The sequence below is a fragment of the Palaemon carinicauda genome, chromosome 31 (genome assembly GCF_036898095.1).
Source record: "Palaemon carinicauda isolate YSFRI2023 chromosome 31, ASM3689809v2, whole genome shotgun sequence".
NCBI classification, from domain to species: Eukaryota; Metazoa; Arthropoda; class Malacostraca; order Decapoda; family Palaemonidae; genus Palaemon; species Palaemon carinicauda.
The window spans coordinates 82,895,277-82,923,010 of record NC_090755.1 but is presented as its reverse complement, the minus strand read 5'-3'; the positions used below and the strand labels follow the sequence as shown (position 1 = coordinate 82,923,010).

Genomic DNA, 27,734 nt, shown 5'->3' with positions numbered 1-27,734 from the left:
TGACCCTTTGAATCCAGGCTGAAAAAGCATTCTTGATGACCCTCCTCTCCGTCCTCCCTGTGCTCCCAAACAGGGCTTGCACGTGAGGACGAACTGCAGCTGTTCTTTACGATAACCCCTCTGACTCCTTACTGGGCATAGTAGGAGAAGGTCTGGGTCATCTGTTACAGAACGGAGACACGAAATCCTGAAGGAGTCGAACCGAAGGTCCGGGACTCCAAGATTTTGAGTCTAGTAACCAACTCAGGGACGAACCTGAATGTTACCTCCACCTATCCTCTTGAATGGGCGACGTCGTACGAGACCATGAAGTTTGCTGACATGCTTGGCAGAGGCCAGAGCGAGCAGGAGCACCGTCTTCCAAGACAGGTGACGATCAGAAGCCTGGCGTAATGGTTCGCAAGGACATCTCTTAAGAGCCCTAAGAGCCCGAACCATGTTCCATGGAGGTGGTCTCACTTCCGACTGGGGGCAGTAAGTTCGTAGTTTCGTATGAGCGAAGAAAGATCCAGCAAGGAGGAAATGTCTATTCCTTTTAGCCTGAAGGCCAGGCTTAAGGCTGAGCGATAGGCTTCCACCGCCGAGAGCGAAAGGCGCATTTCCTCCCGCAGATATACAATAACTCCGCTATTGCTGGAATAGTGGCATCAAGGGGAGAGGTACCTCTCCCACGACAACAACCACAGAAGACTCTTCACTTCGCCTGGTAGACCCCTACGGATGACTTTCGCAGGTGTCGAGACATCCGCTCCGCAACTTGTTGCGGAACGCCTCTCTCTGTGAGGAGATGCGATGCTACGGCTTGTGGTAGATGTTGCAGTGTGGTTGTTTGAGAAGCTCGTGTCGTGGGGGAAGCTCTCTCAGGAGTTCCGTCAGGAGATGCAGAAGTTCCGGGAACCACTCTGCATGATGCCGCAGCGGAGCTATCAGAGTCATCGACAGGTTGACCGATAGTCTGGTCTTGTTGAGCCCCCTTCTCAACAGAGAGAACGGTGGGAAGACGTAGACGTCGATGTCGATGTTGTCCCACCATTGTAGGAAGGCATCTTGCCAGAGTGCCTTGGGGTCTGGGACTGGGGAATAGTACAGCGGCAGCTTGAAATTCAAGGCTGTCGCTAACAGGTCCACAAGGTCAGGACTTGTTGGCTACTAGGGGGGGCCGAAGACCACTCGGTACTCTCTGTCTGTGAGGCCCTGCTCAGACTGTCGGAGAGCACATTCCTTTGCCCGGAATGAAGCGAGCCGAAAGGGTATTGAGTCCACTTCGGTTCACCTCAGTATCTCTACTGCAAGATGAGAAAGCTGTTATGAAAAGGTACCTCCCTGCTTGTTGAAAAAAGCCACTACCGTGGAGTTGTCGTTCACGGAGTGACTCGCCAGGGTCTGTTAGAAGTGTTGAAGGGCCAGAATACGGCCTTCATTCCTAGCAGATTGATGTGGAGGTACCCTTCTGGTTCTGACCATAGGCCTGATTCAGAACGTGCCCCCCCGCCCACCCCTCTTTTGACGAGTCCGAGAACAGCATCAAATGCGGGGGAAGGACGAGAAGATCCATTCCCTTGCAAAGTTCCGTAGGTCAACTACCACTGCAGGTCCATTTGTTCCGCAGGTCCCAAAGGGACCAGAATGTCGGGGGAATCGTTGTCTTGATTCCACCGGGACTTGGGCCGCCAATGCAGGGAGCTCATCCTGAGGCGGCCGTTTGAAACTAGCCTGGTCAAGGAGGAAAGGTGACCTAGGAGGCGTAACCAAGATTGGGCTGGAAGCTCTCCTCATCTGAGGAAAGGTTCTGCCACTCTCCTCAGCCTTGCTATCCTGTCATCTGATGGGAAGGCTTGGAGAATGGAGTCTAATATCATGGATAGATATCCCAGTTGTTGAGATGGAAGCAGAGAAGACTTCTCAAGAATTACCATGATCCCTAGATCTTGGCAAAGTCCCAGAAGCTTGTCTCGGTGTTGAAGAAGGATCGATTCCGAGACTACTTGGGTTAGCCAGTCATCCAGAAAGCAAAGGAGACAGATGCCGCTCCTGTGTGGCCATGAAGATATCAGAGTGAACATTCTGGTGAACACCTGCGGTGCTGTGGAGAGATCGAAACCCAGCACCTTGAACTGGTATATCTTGTTGTCTAGGCTGAATTTCAAGTACTTCCTGGAAGACGGATGGATTGAGATCTGTAAGTACCTGTCCTTCAGATCCAGTGTGCACATGAAGTCTTGTGGTCTCACTACAAGCCTGATCGACTCTGCTGTTCCACGCTGAACGAAGTTTGTTTGACAAACATGTTCAGGGCTGAGAGGTCGATGACAGGTCTCCAGCCATCAGACGCTTTCTTACAAGAAAGAGTCGACTGAAGAAGCCGTCGATGACCTTTTGGAGAGCATCCTTCTAGAGCATGGTCTCGACTTCTGCCCGAAGGGCTAGCCCCTTTGCCGATCCCATGGCATAGGAGCTCAGCGACACTGGATTCGCTGTCAGTGGAGGTAGAGATGTTAAGAACGGGACGCGATATCCTTGGCTGATCACGGAGATCGTGCAGGAATCGGCCCCGAGTTGCTGCCACCTGAACGCGCAACCTTAGGCATCCCCCCACAGGGGACCATGCAGGGGGGTTGCCAATCCTAGCGTTTGCGGCCTCGGCCGCTCCCTCTAGGATTATTGCCTCCCCAGGAGGACTTCCCGCCCTTCTTGTCTCTGACAGGAGGGGGCTGGTGTATAGACACCTTGTCTTAGCTGCCGGGGCCGGTTCCGATGTCCTAGGCTGACGAGGCTGTTGTTGTTGAGGTGCTGGAGGCTTGTAGGGTCTGGATGTAAGTGCCTTTGGAGGAGCGAATCGTGATTCGACTTTCTCCACCTCTCAGCTGTCCGTTCCCCGTCCTTGGGCTCAAAACAAGGTCTTTCCAAGGATGGAAGAGTGTCCGAGCTTGCCGACATCCATGGTTGGGACTTCTGAGAGGAACCTCTCTGTCACTGCATCTCAAATGCTTCAACATCGAGTTTGCCCACAAGTTCGAAACTTGGTGAGCCGGGAAACGATGGTGCTCGTGCCCGAGAAGAGGAAAGTTTCCATGACCTTCCTGGAGCTCTCCTTGGACAAATTCTCGGATCGCAACAGGATGCCCAGAGATCCAAGCCAGACGACCAGCCACGAAGTGGCCTGCATGGCACACTTTGCGGCTTTCTCCTGGCTTAAGATCTCCGAAGTCGAGAATGTCACCTGCCGGGCGGAGAATTTCTCGAGAGAAAAACTCCCTGGTAAGCCCCTTCCACGGAATGGTGGAGAGGAAGGGCTAAACCAGGTTCCCCCATGATCTCGAAGTACCTCCTCTGCTGACGGCTGACAGACGCAGTGTCAGCGACTCCCGCTGGAGGGAAGGGGATCAGACGATCCTGAGGAGTAGAGATGATGGGGCCTGCCTGAAAAGAAGGAGAAGAATGTTGCCCAGACCTCTCTGAAGCTTCTTCCTGCTCCTGCACGTGCGCTGCTTTGCATCTACAGGTGAGAGATCGTGCCGACAATGATCTGGAAGTACGCGCTCCAGAAGACTCGCCAGGTTGCCCGTGTTGCGAAACCCGTCGGGGAATCGCGGACGAAATCGCGCTGGCGCTCGCGCAATGGAAAACGGTTGGTTCGCGCGCGGGCAAACATGGGTGCGCATGTGCGCGGGCGCGTGGTCGTAAGGGCGAGCGCAGGCGTCCGGGAGACAGATGGAGCGTAAGCGAGCGATGACGCGTCTTGGTGAACATGGGTGCGCATGTGCGCGGGGTCGTAAGGGCGAGCGCAAGCGGCCGGGAGACCGATGGCGCGTTGACAAGCTTGCGCGCAGACGAAGAATCGCGCGGGCGCTTAGGAGATCGCTGGCGTGCAAGGAGAGCCCAGGGGTGCCTGTGAGCGCCCGTGCGCTAGCTTAGGTGTCTCCTGGGCGGCGCGGTGTGAAGTGGAAGCGTGCTGGTGCGTTGGCGCGCTGGAACTGGAACCGCGCGTGGGCGCGCTTGGCGCGAAACACCAGAAGAACCTGTGAGCGCCTGTGCACTAGCGTAGGAACTTCTTGAACTGCGCTCGACGAGGCAGGAACCGGGAGATCGTAGGCGCGTAGTTTCGTGGCCAGAAGATATCAGCGAGGGTGCAGACCAGAGAGATCGTCGGCAAGGAGGCGAAGGAATAAACTCCTTGCCTGCGCCCAGATCCGAAGATCGTGGGCGCGTGGGCGAACGTTGGCACGTATTGCGCACATCCGGAAAGGGGGCGCAGATGTGCGCTGGCGAGCAGGAGAACGTGGAGTTCAGTGAAGAAATAATCTCCCTGCTTGCACCCAGATCCGGAGATTGTGGGCGCGAGGGCGAACGTTGGCGCGCATTGCGCACATCAGAAAAGGGCGATCAGATGTGCGCCGGCGAGCAGGCGATCATGGGCGTTCAGGAGACCGTTGGTGCACAAGGCGCGTAGCCGCACAGAAGGTCCCAGAAGCGTTGGCGATCAGGAGATCTACGGCAAGACTCAGCTACAGGAGATCGCTGGAGTGTTGATTCAGCAGAAGACTGGTCCACAGCAGGAGAGTATATGCGAACTACTGCGCGAGTTGCACAGGTAAAAACCTGGCACTAAGGGACTTACTCACATTGTGAGATAAGCCCTTAGCCCCGAAGGGACCAGTGCCCGTCGGAAAACGGGGTGGAGTGGCGCCCACTGCGCATCTACGTCCAGGAACGGAGATGGAAGACAAGAAGGTCTGGCAGGTGTCGGAGATCGCGAACAATCTGCCGAAAGGTCTAGCGAAGCAGCTGTAACGGTCTGTTCTCGTCGAGGAGGACCCTCTGCGGCTGAAATAAAGTCCAGCAATGACGATTCCCCGCGGCACCCGACGAAGGGAAGACCGAAGGACCAAGGGAGAGATCGCGACCCATGAAATGTCACTGTGGGGGCCTGGGACCACACGGAGAAGTTGGCGTACAATTGAGTGGACTTCCTACACACACACACACACAGCACAAACACTGAAAAGGAAACTTACTGTATTTCTATACTCAAATATATACATAAACATAAGAATGTTTACATATATATTAAGTATAAGAAAAGTAAGTAATTAAGTAAAGACAAAACATTAATGGCTGCCATGCGAGGACGGGACAGAGACGTCTGCTCATCGTCCGAGCCAAAAGTGAAGAGAGGCAGCTCACCAGTGTGTGTGTGTGTGTGTGGGGGGGGGGGAGGTAGCTAGCTACCCCTCCCCTACCCCCATGCTAACTAGCGCGGGGGTAGTTTAACCCTCGTTAAAATCTAATGGCTCGTCATTTCAGCTACGCCGAAAGTAATACCCTATGTAAATAGCGTGGTTTGTATTTCGTTATGGAACAAATTCAGTTTATGGAGAGGAGGCATAGAAGGAATGGGAGGAGTCATGCTCACTCCTTGAGTATGAGTTTCTACTCCTAGAAGTTTGCGAGGGAATAACAGGGACTTCTCTTTCCAAACTTGACCTGTAACAGGATAAGGAGTTCTCCAAGGCAGGCCACATAGGGCACCTTCTACGAGGACCTCTACGTCATCAATCTGTGACATCATCTGTCGCAGATGGGAGTGTCATTGGAGGAAAAGGTGAGAAATGATTCAGGCACCATTATTGAGCCTGAAAAGTAATGTTTTTGATATTCCAAAAAACGTAAAATTCAAAACAGAAAAGACAGGACACCTCTTCTTGTAACAGTGACCAGGAGAGTAGTGAAGCCTACCGGCAGCCACACACAACAATATCCAGCCATGGGGTTGCTACATCACCAATCATGACGCAACCGAACCATTTTTCTTTTATTATTGTTTAGTCGTAGAAAACGGAACTAATAGCAACCCATTTAAATGACTCGGAAGTTTGTATCCGCGTAGGAATAACTAACTGTCCAGATAGAAAAGAAGCTGAGTAATTAGAAGTACTGTACTCAGTGTCAACATTGGGGTAATAATTCGTGTAAATACTTGGGGACCCTTACTAAAGTAGAAGCAAGGGCAAGTGAATTGGAAAATTAAAAGCCCATATACAAATGACAGGAATTTTATGATTTTGAGATAAATGGGAATGTTAAAATCAGCAGTAATTAAATATTTTGAGGATATACAATCCACTTTTCTGATGGGAAAAATGACTGAAGCCAGAGGTTCCTCATATATATATATATATATATATATATATATATATATATATATATATATATATATATATATATATATATATATATATATATATATATATATATATTTATATATTTATATATATATATATATATATATATATATATATATATATATATATATATATATATATATTTATATTTATATTTATATATATATATATATTTATATTTATATATATATATATATATATATATATATATATATATATATATATATATATATATATATATATATATATATATATATATATACATATATACCCATCCCTAACCCTTCACTACGACAAAAAGACCTCTGTATCAAGAAGTTTAAAAATAATACATGCATTTACTTTTCCTTAAAAAAAAAAAAAAAGCTTACCTCACCAATGCCATTCATTAACTGCAGGAATTGAAGATCAATTTTCTAAAAGTATAATAGAAGGAAGCTCCCCTTTGCCAGAGATCACTCTGAAATAAAATAAAAAGTTACAGAATTAAAATAAAATTCATATTACCAATTCAAGAAAATACTGCATATCAAAATTTTCCAAATAGAGATCAGAAATTCTATTAAACAATCACATATTTAAAATAAATTTTGAGGGATTCATGTAGGGTACCAAAGCAATCGTTTTCACTATTCAAGTAAGAAATTATAGTGTCATATGTCAAGATTATCCTAAGGCAAAAGGGAAAATGGACAATGAACAAGAAACAGGTAGGAATTCATCAAACCATTAACAAAAATAACAACAAAAATATATAAAATTAACATTCAAATCCTCTAAGACTGCAATTGTCAACTGTTTAGGGTTTAATAAATATATCTACATACCCTTTAGGTACAACAGTGCTGTATTTTCTTGAACCTTTGTGGGGTAATGTACTGTAATTGCAATAAATAATTGAGCATTACCCGTCTGGAAGTCCAGAATATCATTCAAATCCTGATGTTAAAAGTTCCCTTTAAAAGTTAAAAAGCAAAATTAAATCTTTCCATTGTCTTTCATCTCGTGATGTTTCAGTCTGAATTACTGTTTGTCCAAGTCATGGATCATCTGTCTAAGGCCTATTTTGGGCGCAGCCCATAATCTCAAATATTTTGGGCTATTAATCCTTAAAAGAAATACAATAATAATGCACAACATTCGCAGAGAGAAGTTTAGCAAAATCAAGATCAGCCATGACTGGGAAGTAACTCGCATTCTTTTTATCTTTAACCCTTTTACCCCCAAAGGACGTACTGGTACGTTTCACAAAAGCCATCCCTTTACCCCCATGGACGTACCGGTACGTCCTTGCAAAAAAAAATGCTATAAAAGTTTTTTTTTTTTCATATTTTTGATAATTCTTTGAGAAAATTAAAGCCTTTTCCAAGAGAATGAGACCAACCTGCCCTCTCTAGGACAAAAATTACGGCTGTTAGAGCAATTTAAAAAAAATATACTGCAAAATGTGCTGGGAAAAAAATAACCCCCTGGGGGTTAAGGGTTGGAAATTTCCAAATAGCCTTGGGGTAAAAGGGTTAATCATCGGTGTTGTGAACCTGTATATACATCAACATGCAAGTTTGCAAATTTGAAAAATAGTTAAATGAGAAACATCAAGAATACTGTACTGAATTAATATCTCTACAGGTAACTAATTGTTAGCTTTAATTAGCTCAAATATTCCTTACTTCTCATATGATAAAGTAGTTGACAACACCAGCTTGTGCTACAAGCCACTCCATATTTGTGTTCAAATGGAACTTAGACACCAGTTGCAGAAGATGGGTAACTTTCCCTGGTAGACAGTTCATGGGCATCTCAAATAAAGTCCTTCAAAAAAAGGCCATTCACCCAGAAAAGACCTGGCAGTCTCCAACCATGAAGCAAATGCAAGTTCACAGACTGGCAATACATCTAGAAGTGCAACCGAGAGAAGAGCGAAATACATCTAGAAGTGCAACCGAGAGAAGAGCGAAATACATCTAGAAGTGCAACCGAGAGAAGAGCGAAATACATCTAGAAGTGCAACCGAGAGAAGAGCGAAATACATCTAGAAGTGCAACCGAGAGAAGAGCGAAATACATCTAGAAGTGCAACCGAGAGAAGAGCGAAATACATCTAGAAGTGCAACCAAGAGAAGAGCGAAATACATCTACAAGTGCAACCGAGAGAACAGCGAGCAAGAGCAGAATCTCCCCCGGGGCCTCGACAAGAAGAGCAGATCAGAATACAACTCTACTAATGCCCACCTTGTAAATACAAAGGTCATACCAACATTCAAGATGGTAGGCCATTCGATGAATCAAACATAATGGGGGAAAAGGCATAACCATCTAGGTCAGGGATGGGGAACCTGCGGCCTTAACCTGCAGCCTTAAGGCCGCATATGGCCTTCTGGACCATCAAGTGCGGCCTTCTACGGCCTTTGATATATGTACAGTATGTGTAGTATATTTCTGCTTTGACACTGAATATTGTGTGTTTGAAATCATTCTACTGTATGTACACACATACAAATATGCACACACAGACAATAGGAAAGTTGTTCACTGATGTACCTCCTTTAGAATGGAAGCAATTTTTCATTGAATTCAATGAATCTTAACTGAATACAATTAGCAGTTTCCTTGTCAGCTGCAACAGCTGTTGTAGCTGACAAGGAAAAACTGCTAGTTGCAGTGAGTGAGTGATTTAAAAAGTATGATGGACGAGAGAGTTCCTGTTTCGTCCATCCCCTCACTGTGATCAATGTTAGTTTTAGATGAGTCAACAGGTTCCAGATTTTTTGGCATATAAATATTTTATTTGTGCTTTCACTGATGAGTTTTGATTGTATGAAATACAGCTTCCCTTAGATAACATTAACGCAAGGACAAGAGGAACAGACATTTTAACAACTTCAATAAACAATGTCACATAGGAGGAAAAAATTTTACTTCCTTATTAGGATAAGTTTGTAATTATGGTGTTCCAGCTATGATGGCTAAAAACTAGGGATTTATTGAACATCATAAGAAAGCAAATAATTGATTTTTTTTTTAATGAAAACAGCTTAGTGTGTTTAAATAGATAAAATATTTTACTGGGATGTTGCGTTTTTATGAGATGTGATTGTTTAAAAAGTATCTACTTGCCAATATAAAAAATTTGAAAAGGTTATATTGTTGATATTTATAACGTATCTTTTCCAAAAGATTAACATTATTTTATTTATCACTTCAATGCAAAGAACCTACTTGCTTAACTAAAGTAATTTGAAAGTGACATGCTTTCGATATTATTGATTTGCTTACGGTAGTTTGAAATCTACCCAAACCTGAATGAAATACTTTAAAATTTAGTTTTCAATGTAATTCATTTACTGATTACTGTACTTGTATAAAAAGTACTTAATTCAAATATTTGAAATTGTAATGCTTTAAATTTTTTTAAACCTGTCACTCTTTCTTTAGATTACTAATAAATTACTTGGAGGATAAAATAACCAACAAAATTCTATGCGGCCTTAAGGAGCATTGAGGAATTGCAAGATGGCCTTCATTCAAAAAAGGGTTCCCTACCCCTGATCTAGGTCATCCCATTGGCCTTAGAAAATATCCTCAAACATCGCCCAAGGGTCCACAATAGGACAACAGAACAGCTGGAGCTACATGGTCAGGTTGGTGGTGAACAGGTTAATTACTGGATACCCCCAAAGCTTGAAAATCATTTCCACAATAGTCCATTTCTTTTAGCGAGTCATATTTGCACCGACTCGCAGCTGTGCCCTTTTAGCTCGGAAAAGCTCCCTGATCGCTGATTGGTTGGACAAGATAATTCTAACCAATCAGCGACCAGGAAACTTTTCCGAGCCAAAAGGGCACCGTTGTGAGTCGGTGCAAATATGACTCGCTAAAAGAAATGGACTATAGTATCCAAAACTTGACCCTGGCGAAGAACAGATACGATAATACATTCCTCTTCCATGGAATGCAGTTTTCCAACAGCACCACAGCTCTGAGAGACCCAAAGAACTCTGACTGCAATGAAAATGAGCTGAGAAGCAGGAAGACCCATTTCTGGACGGAACCTTAAAGAAATAAAAAAGTGTCCCTCTTTTTCATAAAGTTGCTGTTTGGGCCTTTACACCAGAAATACCAACCCTACAAAATTTCCCACTCTCCTGAAAGACTTAGTGAAGTTGGTTACTGATATGGACTATGAGGCATACCATGGTAACAAGACCATCAAATCAAGAGCTGAGAATTCATTTTTCTTTGATCTGATCTTACTGGGGGGTGGGGTCCATGCAAATTTGTACTCCCTACACTTTAAAGAACTATACATAGCCCTTAAAAAATGTAAAGACTACTCCAGGAGCTGATCTAAACTTATTTACTGCTTGATAGGTAGTAGGTTGAACAAGGCACCAAGCTACCCATTGAGATACTACTGCTAAAGAGTTATTGGATCCTTTGACTCTCCAGAGAGTACTACATTGGATCCCTCTCAAGTGATGGTTTATTTTTCTTTTGCCTATCAAAACTGAACAGTCTAGATTATTCTTTAAACATTCTCCTCTTTCCTCATACAGCTGACAACACATAACTGAAAACTACCAATTTTTAAGATGCTTTGTATTTTTCCAAGCTACGCAAACCAGTCATTTAAATGGGTTACTCCTAGTCTCCATTTCTATAACCAATAAAAAAAAAACGAGGTACTATTGCATCACAATAGTTACTAGGCGGCGTTATCATTGCATGGCTCACTTCACTCTCTTTTAGTCAAAGACTTACAGGGAGGTTGAGGCGGGACCTTTGATCAAAATAACTCTGGGTTTGTATAGCTAGGAGAAATACAAATCGTTTAAAAATTTCTTTAGCTTATTCCTAAGCAGATACAAACTAACGAGTCATTTAAATGGGAGTCTTGCTTAGGTGGGGAGAAATCTCCTCCATCAAGTTGTATACGCTCCCCCTCTGACAGTTACAATTACTGTGTAGCCAGCTTGTAAAGAGACAGGGCTGTACAGTCCAATCCATAAGATTAGTCCTGTGCTTGAGGTGAAGCTATATGAACATTACAGTAGGTCCTATTATGTTTAGTATATCAAATATAGTCTTTTATAACTGAAAAAAGCATGGCATTCTTTCTTGCATTAGGGTGAATTCCAAGTGAAGGCTTCAGGTCCATCTATAATCACCTGTCATGGGTAGATACATACTTTTACTTTACTTACTTTACTTTGACAGCTGCTTTTCCAGTCCCATACAGCACGGGAACCCCTCTCTTTACAGGGCCTCCACTGTCATTTCACCTTGTTCGTTAAGAGTATTTAACGTTTCATATCGCGTATTGTTCATTTACTATTAAATTGTCACTTCTGTACGACTGTTGAAATAAAGTCTTCAGTGTCCTCTTAAAAGCCATAATGTCTTCAATCACTCGGATGTTTCATGGGAGCTATTATATAGTCTCGGGGCTGCATATTTAAAGGCTCTGGAGCCTAAAGTAGACATGTATCTAGGTTCCAAAAGTTTGAAGCCATCTGTAACTATTCTCGTGTCAACACGATTTGTTGGCTGCGCAATATGTAGCAATTCTCTTAAGTATCTTGGATGACAGGTTCTGATAACGTGGTGGGTTACTGTACATATTTCAAATTCAATTCTTGCTTTCGGCAGCCAGTGTAAATGAATTAGTATAGGGGTGATCCTTTCTCAAGGTGGGACACCTTTTATCAGTCTTGCTCCTCTGTTTATTATGTTTTGTAATTTCTCAAGTTGCACTTTTGATCAATTGTAATCGATAGAGTTGCAGTAGTCAATCCTGGTAATAAAAATTTTATCAAGTTTCTATACAGAATTTTCATCCAGGTACTTTTTTATAAACGCAATATTTCTTAGATGATAACCAGCAGTTTTTATTACATTATTCATTTGGGCATTTAGAGACAGGTTACAGTAAAAAAAAAATACACCTAGATCTCGAACTTTACTAGATATCGGCACCGAGTCATCATTTATGTTCATTTGAATATCACCCAAGTTTCTCACGCCGTTTCTCTTACCCACCACCATGAATTCAGTTTTGTTCTCATTTAATTTTAGTTGTTTAAATGTCATCCATTCTCTAACACTATTAAGGATTCAATTTAGAGTTTCTGTAGTGTCATCTATATCATTTATGGAGAAGTAAAATTGTGTGTTACCCGCAAATAGTTTGAACTTCACACCATGCCTCTGTAGTATTTTCGATAGACCAATAGTATACATACAAAATAAGATTGGGCCAAGTACACTCCCTCTGTTTAAGGGTTCATATGATGAATTTTTCCAATTTGTACACAGCAATTTCTACCACGTGGTCTTTTAGGTATTCGAAAGCTCGATCTTCAAGGGATATGTTATCAAAAGTCAAAAATATCTATTCCCAAAGTATGAGCAGCGAGACAAGATTCGACTACCCTATTGTTTGGTCAAACGTGTCATCAGCATTTTGAAAGTAAACAACAAAGAGTGCAGCCATAAGGGAACTCTCCTGTTTTGACCAAGATGTCATAGTCTTAATCAGCGGTCAACTTATTTTGAGAAACTGAGCCCGAGGGATATTCTTGTTTATGAAACGTCATCATGGGTGGACACGTGCTGACCTCTTGTTGAGACAACACATGGTCCAGATTCCATAAGAAATTTCTTTTAGAAGCTTCTATGAAAATGACCAATGCCACTGTAATTAGCTCTGCATATACATGGGTACATAAACTTCCAAAAAATGTTATTTTTATAATAAAATAAATTTTTGAATATACTTACCCGGTGATTATAATAGCTGCAACTCTGTTGCTCGACAGAAAACTCTAAGGTAAAATTCGCCAGCGATCGCTACACAGGTTGCGGGTGTGCCCAACAGCGCCATCTGTCGTCCAGATACCCAGTACTCAATGTAAACAAAGAACTCAATTTTCTCCTCGTCCCACTGCGTCTCTATTGGGGAGGAAGGGAGGGTCCTTTAATTTATAATCACCGGGTAAGTATATTCAAAAATTTATTTTATTATAAAAATAACATTTTTCAATATTTAACTTAGCCGGTGATTATAATAGCTGATTCACACCCAGGGGGTGGGTAGAGACCAGCAAAATATGTTTACATTATTATAACCTAAGAATTTTTATTTCATTTTAGAAGTTATCAAAATAACAAAAACAAAATAAATAGGTACCTGGTAAGGAAGTCGACTTGAACAATTACTCTGCCTTTTTAAGTACGCCTTCCTTACGGAGCCTCGCGATCCTCTTAGGATGCTGATCGACCCCTAGGATCTGAAGTATCAAGGGTTGCAACCCATACAACAGGACCTCATCAAAACCACTAATCTAGGCGCTTCTCAAGAAATGACTTTGACCACCCGCCAAATCAACCAGGATGCGAAAGGCTTCTTAGCCTTCCGGACAACCCAAAAACAACAATAAAAACATTTCAAGAGAAAGATTAAAAAGGTTCTGGAATTAGGGAATTGTAGTGGTTGAGCCCTCACCCACTACTGCACTCGCTTCTACGACTGGTCCCAGTGTGTAGCAGTTCTTGTAAAGAGACTGGACATCTTTCAAGTAAAATGACGCGAACACTGACTTGCTTCTCCAATAGGTTGCGTCCATTATACTTTGCAGAGATATATTTTGCTTAAAGGCCACGGAAGTTGTTACAGCTCTAACTTCGTGCGTCTTCACCTTAAGCAAAGTTCGGTCTTCCTCACTCAGATGTGAATGAGCTTCTCGTATTAACAATCTGATAAAGTCTGACCAAGCATTCTTTGACAAAGGCAAGGATGGTTTCTTAACTGAACACCATAAAGCTTCAGATTGGCCTTGTAAAGGTTTAGTACGCTTTAAATAGAACTTAAGAGCTCTAACAGGGCATAAGACTCTTTCTAGTTCATTGCCTACGATCTCCGATAAGCTGGGGATATCGAAAGATTTAGGCCAAGGCCGAGAAGGCAGCTCATTTTTGGCTAGAAAACCAAGTTGTAGCGAACAAGTGGCTTTTTCTGACGAAAATCCTATGTTCTTGCTGAAGGCATGAATCTCACTGACTCTTTTAGCCGAGGCTAAGCATACCAGGAAAAGTCTTTTAAGAGTGAGATCTTTCAGGGAGGCTGATTGTAACGGCTCCAACCTGTCTGATATGAAGAATCTTAGTACCACGTCTAAATTCCATCCAGGGGTAGCCAAACGACGCTCCTTGGTGGTCTCAAAAGACTTAAGGAGGTCTTGCAGATCTTTATGTTTGGAAAGATCTAAGCCTCTATGCCGGAAGACCGATGCCAACATGCTTCTGTAGCCCTTGGTAGTGGGAGCTGAAAGGGATCGTCCTTTTCTCAGGTATAAGAGAAAAACAGCTATTTGAGCTACAGAGGTACTGGTCGAGGATACAGAAACTGACTTGCACCAGTCTCGGAAGACTTCCCACTTCGATTGGTAGACTCTAATGGAAGAAGCTCTCCTTGCTCTAGCAATCGCACTGGCTACTTCATTCGAAAAGCCTCTAGCTCTCGAGAGTCTTTCGATAGTCTGAAGGCAGTCAGACGAAGAGCGTGGAGGCTTAGGAGTACCTTCTTTACGTGTGGCTGACGTAGAAGGTCTACCCTTAGAGGAAGACTACTGGGAACATCTTCTAACCATCGAAGTATCTCGGTGAACCATTCTCTCGCGGGCCAGAGGGAAGCAACTAACGTCAACCTTGTCCCTTCGTGAGAGGCGAACTTCTGCAGTACCTTGTTGACAATCTTGAACGGTGGGAATGCGTAGAGATCCAGATGTGACCAATCTAGGAGGAAAGCATCTATATGTATTGCTGCTGGGTCCGGGACTGGAGAGCAATAGATTGGAAGCCTCTTGGTCAGCGAGGTTGCAAAGAGATCTATGGATGGTTTTACCCCAAGTGGCCCAAAGTCTCTTGCACACATCCTTGTGGAGGGTCCATTCGGTTGGAATTACGTGCCCTTTCCGACTGAGACAATCTGCTATGACGTTCAAGTCGCCTTGGATGAACCTCGTTACTAGGGAGATGTCTTGACCTTTTGACCAGATGAGCAGGTCCCTTGTGATCTCGTACAACGTCAGTGAGTGGGTACCTCCTTGTTTGGAGATGTACGCCAAGGCCGTGGTGATGTCCGAGTTAACTTCCATCACTTTGCCTCGAAGGAGAGACTTGAAGCTTTTCAAGGCCAGATGTACTGCCAACAGCTCCTTGCAGTTGTTATGCATGCTCCTCTGACTCGAGTTCCACAGTCCTGAGCATTCCCGACCGTCTAGTGTCGCGCCCCAGCCCACATCCGATGCGTCCGAGAAGAGAACGTGGTTGGGAGTCTGAACAGCCAGGGGAAGACCCTCTCTTAGGTTGATATTGTCCTTCCACCAAGTCAGACAAGACTTTATCTTTTCGGAAACCGGGATCGAGACCGCTTCTAGCGTCTTGTCCTTTTTCCAGTGAAAAGCTAGATGGTATTGAAGAGGACGGAGGTGTAGTCTTCCTAGTGACACAAATTGTTCCACGGATGACAGCGTCCCTACCAGACTCATCCACAGCCTGACTGAGCAGCGTTCCTTCTTCAGCATCTTCTGGATGGATAGCAGGGCTTGATCTATTCTGGGGGCTGATCGTCTTGTTGTTCAGCAACGTCCTCATCAGAGGGTTCCTCATCCGAAAACTGATGAGGAAACGGCAACGGAGTGGGCAACGTCTGGCTCGCTGAGTCCGGTCGCACTGGTGGATGCGTGACGGAGCCGGACGCAATATCATGGAACTGCTGCACAGTCTGTGAACTGTCAACAACCATGGGTGCGCGAGGAAGCACAGCGTCAACCTGAGACTGTCTAGACCGTCTGGGTTGTGCAGTCAACACCCTACCGGGTTGCTGAGGTTGACGCACTGCGTCACAACAAGTCACCTCTGCTGGTTGTTGAACGTCCTGAACGTCAACAACCACCTCCGAGCGTCGCTTAACGTCAACGTGCGGCTGGCAACCCACACTGGGTCGCATCGGTGGAGGAACCACCTCAACTGGCAGACGCGAGTAGGTTACCTCAGCGTCAACAGGGCGCACAACCGACCGGTTGGAAGGTTGTTGGCCAGAAGGTTCGGTAGCAACCTTCTCCGCATTAAAGTCCTCTATCAAGGACGCAAGCTTGGACTGCATGTCTTGCAGCAAAGCCCATTTAGGGTCTACGGGAGCAGGTGTGGCAACAGACGGGGTTAGCGACTGAGGCGGTACCGTTTACCATCCCTGAAAGCCTTGTTATGCGTGACATAATTGTACAGCAAAACTTCAAAGGCTCGAAAACAGCTGTGAAGTTGACCTGTAAACAACTTGGAGCGTCTCCTGGCCAGGCGCCAGGGAGAGTCTACGAGAATTGAGAAGTCTATCTGGGCAGAGGCATGAACTCCCAAGCCGAGAACTTCTCTCGTGTCATATCAGACTCTCGCTCTATAAACCAGTTTAAAAGAAGGGAAAGCAAAGGCTGTATCCCCCAAACTCCTCCTGGTGAAAAACCAGTCGCCTAGCCAACATAAAGCTCTCTAGGAGAGCGAGAGAGCACTAGCTTAAAAACAACGGCTTCGAAGTAGCTAGGCCTAGTGTAAGCTCTGACGTTTAGGCGAACAAGGAGCAGCAGTTACAAAAAGATCCGGACAAAGATCCTTAAAAAAATCATCAGTCCATAGGAGGCTAAGCAGCTTTAGGCTCCTCTCCATCTGACAGAGTCCTCAAGGGAATATCAGTAGGAGGGGGAACAGCAACTTCCTCATCTACAGGAACCTTGTCCGATAAAAGCTGAGTCTCAAGCAAGGGAGAGACCTACCGTGGTGGCAATGCTTTACAAGCAGAGTCCACACTCACTGGTGCATTAGTAGCGGACCAGAACGCAACGTCATGTAACTGCTTGACAGTCTGTGAACTGTCAACAACTGAACTGTCAACCACAACAGGTGCGTGAGGACGCACAGCGTCCACTCGAGACTGCTTTGACTGCCTAGACTGAGCAGTCAAAACAACTCTAGAATGCGGAGGTTGACGCACAGCGTCAAAACAAGTCAACTCCGATTGTTAGTGAACGTCTTAAACGTCAACAGGAGCCTCAGCAAGTGGCCTAACGTCCAAATGCGGCTGAAAAACCACACGAGACCGCATCGAGTGTGGTTCTAAACAACCTGACTGACGTGACTAAGCTACGCCAACGTCAACAGTAAGCACAAAGGAACGTTAGGTTGGCTGAAAGCCAGGATATCGATGAGATGAACGGCTAGACTCAACGGACTAATCGGCAGAATAGTCTTCCATAAGGGAGGCAAGCATATACTGCATGTCTTGCCATACAACCCATTAAGGATCAACGGAAATGGTTGTGGTACGAGACGAGGGTAACGTCTGTGACCGCAACACTTTGCCTACAAAAAAAGACTCTCGGAGTCTGTGTTACGCTTTTGTTAGGCGGCGAGCAGTTATCCGATGACTGCATAGGGTCAGAGCTGTCCTAATGGTTGTAACCAGGACGCTGGACCTGTCCTGAAAGGACTGACTTTCGCTTAAGGGCTTCGAAACCTTGTGACAGGTTTCTTATGCGAAAAGCCTTCGGATGACGAGGAGAAACAACGTCTCTCTCTTCTTATGGTAGGGGAGATCTTGGTAAGATACACCCGATACCATAGAGGGAAAACGTCTGTTCGTTGGTCAAGGCCTCTCGAACCCATAAGTCGTTTGACATTACTTCTCCCCTGGGCTTGGGAGCATGCAAGAGGTCCCGGACTAGGTGAACGACAGGCACGAACAGACGAACCCTCGGACGCAACACTGTAACACTTTGCGCATATCACTTTATCACTTCGATTTTCTGTTTTGCACTTATTTCACTGAAATTTTTACTGATTTCTACCTGAAACACGCAATTCTACCCTTCATTAAAAGGTAGTAATTGCGAAATCAGTCGTATAATGCAAGCTCATTAATACCAGCAAAAAACAGAAAACACAATTAAAGATAAAAAAAAAAATCAGTGGCTGGGAAAGAGACTAAACACTAGTTCATATAACTACGTTTTCAATCTCTCACCGCACACAGCCTGGGGACGAGAATTAAAAAACTAAAACGTTTTATCCTTCCTCCCCGTACAGCGACTAGGGACGAGAGTAACACGAGAACGTTACCCGCTTGAACGGAACGTTTTCTCTCCTCTCTCTCCCTCCGTCTCTATCTCTCTCTCTCTTTCTCTCTTGATTTCGCACCTAAGAGAAGAGCCCAATTATATTTCGTCAAAAAAACATGTTATTTGACTAAAGGAAAAAACTGAAAGGTTTTTCAAATAAAAAGTTCCTTTAAAATAGAATTTAAAACATTTAAGCTAAGAAAGAATGAACAAAACGTCAGAATCGATTTACTCTTACTGCAAAGTGAAACCGTGATACACTCTCTCTCTATCGTAACGATAGAGCGCATGTTGAACGTCAACAACTGCGTAGCATAAATAAACTAAACGTTAGTTCATCTTTGAAAACAGTACGAAGACTATCAAAGAAATTCTTTCATAAAATATTACATTTAAAAAGTTTTAAATCCTTAGCTCTTTAAAAGCTAATTACGATATAAAGGGCTCAACGTTGATTAACTTCGGTTTCCAAGTTAGGACCGCCTACTCTCAGGAAAGGTCTATATAAACAAAACATTAAAATTATTTTTATATGTTTATAATAAATGGAAAGTTAATCGAAGAGGCCTAATAAAGGCGGAGAGATATAAAATATGTAGAGGAAAATCTATAACGTGATATAATTACTAAAAGCCTAAACACACTTCCGCTAAGGGAAGGGTCGGCCATTTAAAAGTGAAAGAAAGTCCATACTCTCTTTGTCACCTAATTAAATCTATCCAAAACGAGTTCAAGATTTAAGATGAAGATAAAACACCTGCATAGCGAAAGCTCAAAACTAGAATAGTGTACTTCACCAATTAGTTGTGAAAACAAATCCAGTTTAGCAACAGCGAATAAGCACGTCTTGTCGGGAGCACGACAGAGAGAAAATTGAGTTCTTTGTTTACATTGAGTACTGGGTATCTGGACGACAGATGGCGCTGTTGGGCACACCCGCAACCTGTGTAGCGATCGCTGGCGAATTTTACCTTAGAGTTTTCTGTCGAGCAACAGAGTTGCAGCTATTATAATCACCGGCTAAGTTAAATATTGAAAAACATGTCTTGGCACCCTAATACATATAACCTGTCCTGCACAGAGCCCTTTCCCTCACATTTTACAACTTCAGTATTCTATGTTCAAGCTGTACATTCATTGTGGAATATGCAGCTCCTGTTCCAATCTTTCTCGGCTTCCTGGAAGTTACTCAGAACAATTCCATAAGGACCATCCATGCTGTACCTATATGTACCAGACTCTGCCTGCTGAGAGCCGAAACAGACCTCATCAGCTGAATGGAAAGGATTTACATCCAAAACTGCTCAACAATAACAAAAACTTTTAAAACGAATAGAAACTTTCCCCTTTCTGAACAAACTCAGAAGATTAATAGGCCTACACCTCTAAGACCAACAAGGCCCACCAAACACCTAATCAGGGCACCTTAGGCAAGCTCATAGAAACACAACCTACAAAAGGCACTATGATTACAGCAATCTTCAAAGACAGATTTACGATGTAAATGACAATGAACCCGGACTTGGGCCCATAGCATCATCAAATAGCAGTACACCACCTTCCACCTCATTACAACAGTATTTTATAAGTTTTATTCCAGCTGTGACCAGATTGTGGAATGATCTTCCTAATCAGGTAGTTGAATCTGTGGAACTGATCTTAAGATGCTCTATGTTCTTAACCCTTTTACCCCCAAAGGACGTACTGGTACGTTTCACAAAAGCCATCCCTTTACCCCCATGGACGTACCGGTACTTCCTTGCATAAAAAAATGCTATAATTTTTTTTTTTTCCATATTTTTGATAATTTTTTGAGAAAATTCAGGCATTTTCCATTAGAATGAGACCAACCTGACCTCTCTATGACAAAAATTAAGGCTGTTAGAGCAATTTAAAAAAAATATACTACAAAATGTGCTGGGAAAAAATAACCCCCTGGGGGTTAAGGGTTGGAAATTTCCAAATAGCCTGGGGGTAAAAGGGTTAACTTCTTACTTTTCATATACAGTAATTTACTTATTTCCTTTCCTAACTGGTCTAATTTTCCCTGTTGGAGCCCTTGTGTTTATAAAATAGCAGCCTGCTTTTTCAACTATGAGTGTAGCTTAACTAGTAATAACACTGTAATTACAATGATAAAATGCTCTGCTCCCTGAACAGTCCAATCATGCTGCAATTATCTCCATTAATAACACTCCTGTTACTACTGTAACGTCTATTTCACAAATGGCTCAGTTGCTAGAGAGGTTCCTGTAGCTGTGGCTGCTGTTGTCTCCTCCTTCTTCAGAGCAACCTTGAGACTCCAACAATGCTTCAACACTTCAGACAGAACTCGTTCATGACATTACACATTGAAGAGACTCATGAGGAGACATATCAGCCATCAAAGTCAACGTCATAAAAGAAAATTTCCTGGTTTCTTAAGTCACGCATCTTGTACATAATAACTTCTTGTTGAACAGACAAATCCCCCTAAGCTGGATCCCAAGTCATGTGGAGGTCCATGAAAGCAATGACGCAGATCTTGCAAAAAGTTTCTTAAAAATAAACAAAATTGGAATCCCATCACACCGCTCCTTAACTCATGTCAAGAAACAAATGCAAAACTGTTGCAGAACACAAATACAAAGTGCATTTCAACAAGCACACCTTTCAAATTCCCCAACATCCACATAAAAAATTAACTCCACACAACCTTGCAGTGGCCGATGTGGCAACGTCCCTGAGTGGTGAATGCCAGACTGGGGTTCGAGTCTCGCTCAAACTCGTTAGTTCCCTTAGTCGCTCCAATCTCACCACCCTTGTGAGCTAAGGAGGGGAGGTTTGGGGGGAGACTAAAGGTTTATCTGCCGAGTCATCCAACAGCAGCCATTGCCTAAGCCCTCCTTGGTGCTAGCTTGGGTGGAGAGGGGGTTTGGGTGCCGATCATATGGTCAATCTCTAGGGCATTGTCCTGCTTGCTAAGGCAATGACTTTATCCCTTGCCTCTACCATTCATGAGCACCCTTTAAACCTTTAAATGCACAGGAATTAGCGGTGATCATCCATAAATTGCATCTTGGCTATCTCATACTGTACACATAATCCGATTCTCCTCCTTTTGCCACAATATGAGATGTTTTTACATCTTGAGGGATCTTCACAAGAGCTGATGAGGCATCGATATCTGCAACTATTGGCTCTTTAATGTCCCTTGTGCCAAGCAAAGGGGCATTCTCCTGACTGGGAACAATTTCTCTCAAGAAGCAAAGCAGGGTCTATAGTCAGCAAGAAGTTCTTTCTGATGGCCTGCATCACTGCTAGGGGTCTCCATCTTGAGCCGAGTTTGAAGACCAAAACTACTGTAGTTCAAGCGGGAGAGGTTTCCAACCACCCAACAATTTCTCTATCACGAAAAGGTTGCTGAAGAAACCTGGGGAACCTGTCGAAGACTTCCTCTATTGCTTCCTTCTTCAGGATGTGTGACATATCTCTCCAAGAGCAGATCTTTTGGGATCCCATCAAACACAATAATGGGATCGTCAGAGTCTGAGTTAATGGACAGCGACAGCTCATGAATGGGATGAGATACTCTGAGCAAATAACCTTTACAGCCCAGGGATCTGCCCTGAAGAACTGCTACCTTGTCCAGCAACGTTCGAGGTAAACCCCTAAAGGTGGTAAATTGGGAGATCTACTGTCCCTAACAGGTACCTCAGCACACTCAATTCTTGTAGCAAGAGGGATGCTCCCAGTGGCGAAAGGAAGTAAAGGGTTCCGACTTTTATACTGTTGGTTATTAGAGTATCTAGTTCTCTCATCAGAGGAGGACCTTGTTTAAAGGGGAAAGGCATTAGCCTTTGCCGAGGAGCCGAGACTAAATACTGCCGCTCTTCTCGGGAAGGATGTTTGGCTGGTCCACTCACATTTTTCCACTGCCTCTGCTCCTTCTGCTGATGGAATTTATATAAAATGCTGTATAATTCCTCTTTAATATGTGAATTTTATTAATTTTCATAGGTTGTCCAGGGCACCAGCCACCCGTTGAGATACTACCGCTGGAGTTATGGGGTCTTTGACTGGCCAGACTACTGCATTGGATCCTTCTATCTGGTTACGGTTCATATTCCCTTTGCCTACACATACACCGAATAGTCTGGCCTATTCTTTACATATTCTTCTCTCAAAGGGTTAACTACTGCACTGTAATTGTTCAGTGGCCACATTCCCTTGGTAAGGGTAGGAGAGACTCTTAAGCTATGGTAGACAGCTCTTCTAGGAGAAGGATACTCCAAAATCAAAACATTGTTCACTAGTCTTGGGTAGTGCTATAGCCTCTGTACCATGGCCAAGCACTGTCTTGGGTTAGAGTTCTCATGCTTGAGGGTACATTCAGGCACACTGTTCTATCTAATTTCTCTTCCTCTGGTTCTGTTAAATTTTTTGTAGTTTATAAAGGAGATATTAATTTTAATGTTATTCTATAATATTTATTTTTTCCTTGTTTCCTTTCCTTATTGGGCTATTTTCCCTGTTGGAGCCTTGGACTTATAGCATTCTGCTTTTCCAACTAGCGTTGTAGCTTAGCAATTAATAACAATAATAATAATGAGCATAGAAAGTGCAAAGTTAATGGAGTCCCATCAAATGAATTTCCAGTGAACAGCGGAATACTTCAAGGGTATGTGTTGTCACCTATATTGTTTATCCTTCTAATGGATTTCTTAACGTGTAGAAGTTGGAGATGGTGGAGAAGGATTGGACTGGATTCGTAATAAGAAAACAGGAGACCCAGAGTATGTTAATGCTGCTGTCCTTATTAGCAGAACACAACAGGATTTGCAATGCTTGCTTAACAGATTGCATGAAATATCACACAAGGTTGGGCAAGATAAATAAAAAGATGATGAGTACAGAATTTGCAATGGAGGATCTAATATCATTGAAAGGAGAAAGGATCAATGAAGTAGAATCATTCAAGTATATGGGAACCATGATCTAGAATACAAGGTCTTTAGAATTAAGAGTTTAGTGAAAGATTGAAAAAAGCAAATCAGACAATGGCTAGGTTAAGTAAAATATGGGAATCAAGTCGCTTGAAATTACATATAAAAATCAGGCTATATATCACCTTTGTGAGATCGGTCTATGGGCACGAGTCATGGTATAACAAGGAAACAATCTACAATAGAATTAGTAGATTTGAGAAGAAAGATCTCAGAAGGATATTTCGAATTAATGGCAGGGTATGATAAGAAATTAAACTACAGTATAAAATTACTCGAGTGTCATATGTGGACGAGATCATGATGAGGGGTAGATGGAGATGATTTGAGCATGCTCTTCGCACTCCCCATGAGAGATTAGTTCAGCTGGGCTCCACGAGGGACTAGACGAGTTAGAAGACTCAGGCCTAAGAAGTGCAAAGTAGGAGATGATGAATGGAGAAGCATTGAAATAAAAGCTCAAATTAGAGACAGATGGCGAAATCTAACCGAGGCCCTTTGCATCAATAGGCGTAAGAGATGATGATGAAATTTACGTTTTACAAAATATTACGATTTAGTATAACCTTGCCAGGAGTGAAGCCGGTTGGGAATCAAACATAGGGTTGAGACTTAATCTTAGGGTAAGCTAAGGATATGGCAGTCTCATGGGGGGGGGTTACAGGGGTGGTGTAGCACAGACCCTGGTAGGAAATTAGATAAGGATACAGCTCGTAGGTTAGGTTAGGTGGGGAATCTTAGGTTATGTGGTGTTCTTGTGTTGGTTTAACTTTTTAAATGTGGTTTGTCATTCATACATACATATACCAAGGCAATTCCCCCAATTTTGGGGGGTAGCCGACATCAAACAAATGAAACCAAAAAAAAGGGCGACCTCTCCTCTCTACGTTCCTCCCAGCCTGACAAGGGACTCAACAGAGTTCGGCTGGTACTGCTAGGGGTGCCAGAGCCCACCCTCCCCTGTTATCCACCACAGATGAAGCTTCATAACGCTGAATCCCCTACTGCTCCTACCTCCGCGGTCTTCCAAGGCACCGGAGGAAGCAGCAGAGCCTACCGGAACTGCGTCACAATTGCTAAACATTCATTCCTATTTCTAGCACGCTCGCTGGCCTCTCTCACATCTATCCTCCTATCACCCAGAGCTTACTTCACTCCATCCATCCAACCAAACCTTGGCCTTCCTCTTGTACTTCTCCCATCAACTCTAGCATTCATCACCTTCTTTAGCAGACAGCCATTTTCCATTCTCTCAACATGGCTAAACCACCTCAACACATTCATATCCACTCTAGCTGCTAACTCATTTCTTACACCTGTTCTCACCCTCACTACTTCGTTCCTAACCCTATCTACTCAAGATACACCAGCCATACTCCTTAGACACTTCATCTCAAACACATTCAATTTCTGTCTCTCCATCACTTTCATTCCCCACAACTCCGATCCATACATCACAGTTGGTACAATCACTTTCTCATACAGAACTCTCTTTACATTCATGCCCAACCCTCTATTTTTTACTATTCCCTTAAATGCCCCCAACACTTTGCATCCTTCATTCACTCTCTGACGTACATCTCCTTCCACTCCATCATTTGCTGCAACAACAGACCCCAAGTACTTAAAACTGATCCACCTCCTCAAGTAACTCTCCATTCAACCTCGCACCACCCTCCCTGCTCGTACATCTCATAACCTTACTCTTAGCCACATTAACTCTCAACTTCCTTCTCTCACACACCCTTCCAAATTCTGTCACTAATCGGTCAAGCTTCTCTTCAGAGTCTGCAACCAGTACAGTATCCTCCGCAAACAACAACTGATTTACCTCCCATTCATGGTCATTCTCGTCTACCAGTTTCAATCCTCGTCCAAACACTCGAGCATTCACCTCTCTCACCACTCCATCAACATACAAGTTAAAACAACCACGGCAACATCACACATCCTTGTCTCAGCCCCACTCTCACCGGAAACCAATCGCTCACTTCATTTCCTATCCTAACAAATGCTTTACTACCTTTGTAGAAACTTTTCACTGCTTGCAACAACCTTCCACCAACTCCATATAACCTCATCACATTCCACATTGCTTCCCTATCAACTCTATCACATTCCACATTGCTTCCCTATCAACTCTATCATACGCTTTCTCCAGATCAATAAACGCAACATACACCTCCTTACCTTTTGCTGAATATTTCTCGTATATCTGCCTAACTATAAAAATCTGATTCATACAACCTCTACCTCTTCTAAAACCACCCTGTACTTCTAAGATTGCATTCTCTGTTTTATCCTTAATCCTATTAATCAGTACTCTACCATACACTTTTCCCACCACACCCAACAAACTAATACCCCTTGAATTACAACACTCATGCACATCTCCCTTACCCTTGCATTGTGGTACAATACACGCACAAACCCAATCTAATGGTACCATTGACAACACAAAACACATATTAAACAATCTCACCAACCATTCAAGTACAGTCACACCCCATTCCTAAAACATTGTCATTCATAACTTTTTAAATTCTAAAATTTTTAAAATAAGAAAAATATGGGATTCTACAATTCTCCTTTTGTATAAGGACAAACAGGTGCACGTGTATAGAACAGCATTCTAACCTAAACTTCCCTAACCTAACCTACAAGCCGTGTCCTTACCTACTTTGCGAACAGCCGTAGACTGCCGTATTATTGCCGATAAGGTTGAAAATAAGGTAGACATGGAGCATGACTGTCATTCTATATACACTCCCAGGACAGTTCAAAGAGCCTACCCTAAACACTATTTACTTTCAATAGGAATATTATGCAAAGGTAAATATTTGTCTACGTTAATTACAGATCAACTCCCTCCCAACGAACTAGGGAGGCTTCGCGAATGCAAACAACGTTTGTGCAGTTACCCACGTCTCAAAAGTAAACAATCGACTTCGGCAATGAAATGGTATTCAATTTTATTCCAACACATTTTAATCAGAGAAAAATGTCGAAACAGCCAGTACTCGTCCAGCACTTACAGCGAATTCCATTATAGACAGAGGATACCTTCCGCAACGACAGGATCCGATTAAGAAACCCTAGAGTTATAAACAACGTATTATTAGGCCTTTATTACGTAAAACTACCTTCGCAAAGATCGGTTATACTATGGTAGGATATGCACAGTATATACCACATACTACGGTAGTATAACCATAAAATACCCTAGCCTTATCAAGTTTACAGGGAACAAGGCAAGCAGGTGTCCACAAAGCCTAAGAATACACAATTTAGGATAAAAAGTGTCACAATCTTGTTATAAACCTATAGATGAAAATTGAAGATGACGAGTGGGTTACAATTTCAATTGAGGCTTAAAAGATCATCCTAACCCCTTCCTCCCTAAATATCCTATCCTTTTATAAGACCCACATGAGTCATCTTAATCAAAAGGAGTTTAATATTCCAACTAATACTCAATTAGGTTTTGATTAATTGCTAATAATGACTCGTTTTGGGGAGGTAAATGTACATTGGTTTACCCTAATAACACCGAAGACATTGAGAGCCTTGGGCTCGATCTATCTCGTTTCCGAAGCAATGCCGAGTGGCCTAAGGTTCCAGGAATATTGCTAGGGAGTATCCTACCATTACCCTTAATCCCTACAATCCTGAGAGGAAGGAATTGTCCCTCGTCACCAATACAAATCATAGTAAGCCGGGCACACAATATAATAAGCAATGAACAATGAAAATTGCATATACACGCTCCTGGTTGTTCACCTTGACCTTATAGAGGGTTGCAGGAGCCCATGATTAGGCTTTTCTCTATTTTCTCGACTCTGCTATTTAATTAAGAACATGTGAAGATTATATTCTTACGTGTGAATATCCAAAAAGACAGTAATAATGGCTGAAAATTGGCAGTCCCACTTCTCTATGTTCCTCTCCTCGCCATAGAACACTGCCTCAATACAACATTGGGAGTAAGGAGGGCGTTCATTGGCTGGATTCCGCGGCGGCGACCAATCACAGGCCTCGTAAGGAAGCAGGATGGGCGTTGAATATTTTTGTAAGGCCGTTTTCTATTGGATGCGATCAAAGATTTCGACCAATCAGCGGGCGCTATACACAATCAGCTGGGTGTATGCAAAGGCTATCAAAAGGTTGAACCGGAAGAGTATTATCTGGTGCTTTACACTTCTTGTCTGGTTAATTATTATTATCATTATTATTATTATTATTATTATTACTATCCAAGCTACAACCCTAGTTGGAAAAGCAAGATGCTATAAGCCCAGGGGCTCCAACAGAGAAAAATAGCCCAGTGAGGAAAGGAAATAAGGAAATAAATAAATGAAGAGAACAAATTAACAATAAATCATTCTTAAAAGATGATGAAGA

General features: G+C 43.2%; 1 protein-coding gene across 1 annotated transcript in view; it reads right to left on the bottom strand.

Annotated features, from left to right (window-relative positions):
- LOC137624583 (TATA box-binding protein-like 1) overlaps positions 1–27,343 on the bottom strand; it is a 44,791-nt gene extending 17,448 nt beyond the window's left edge. The window contains 2 exon segments of the mRNA XM_068355523.1: positions 6,554–6,642; positions 27,213–27,343. Of these exon segments, the coding sequence (XP_068211624.1) occupies positions 6,554–6,571 (18 nt within the window). The 5' untranslated portion in view covers positions 6,572–6,642; positions 27,213–27,343.
- Positions 27,344–27,734: the final 391 nt, after the last annotated feature.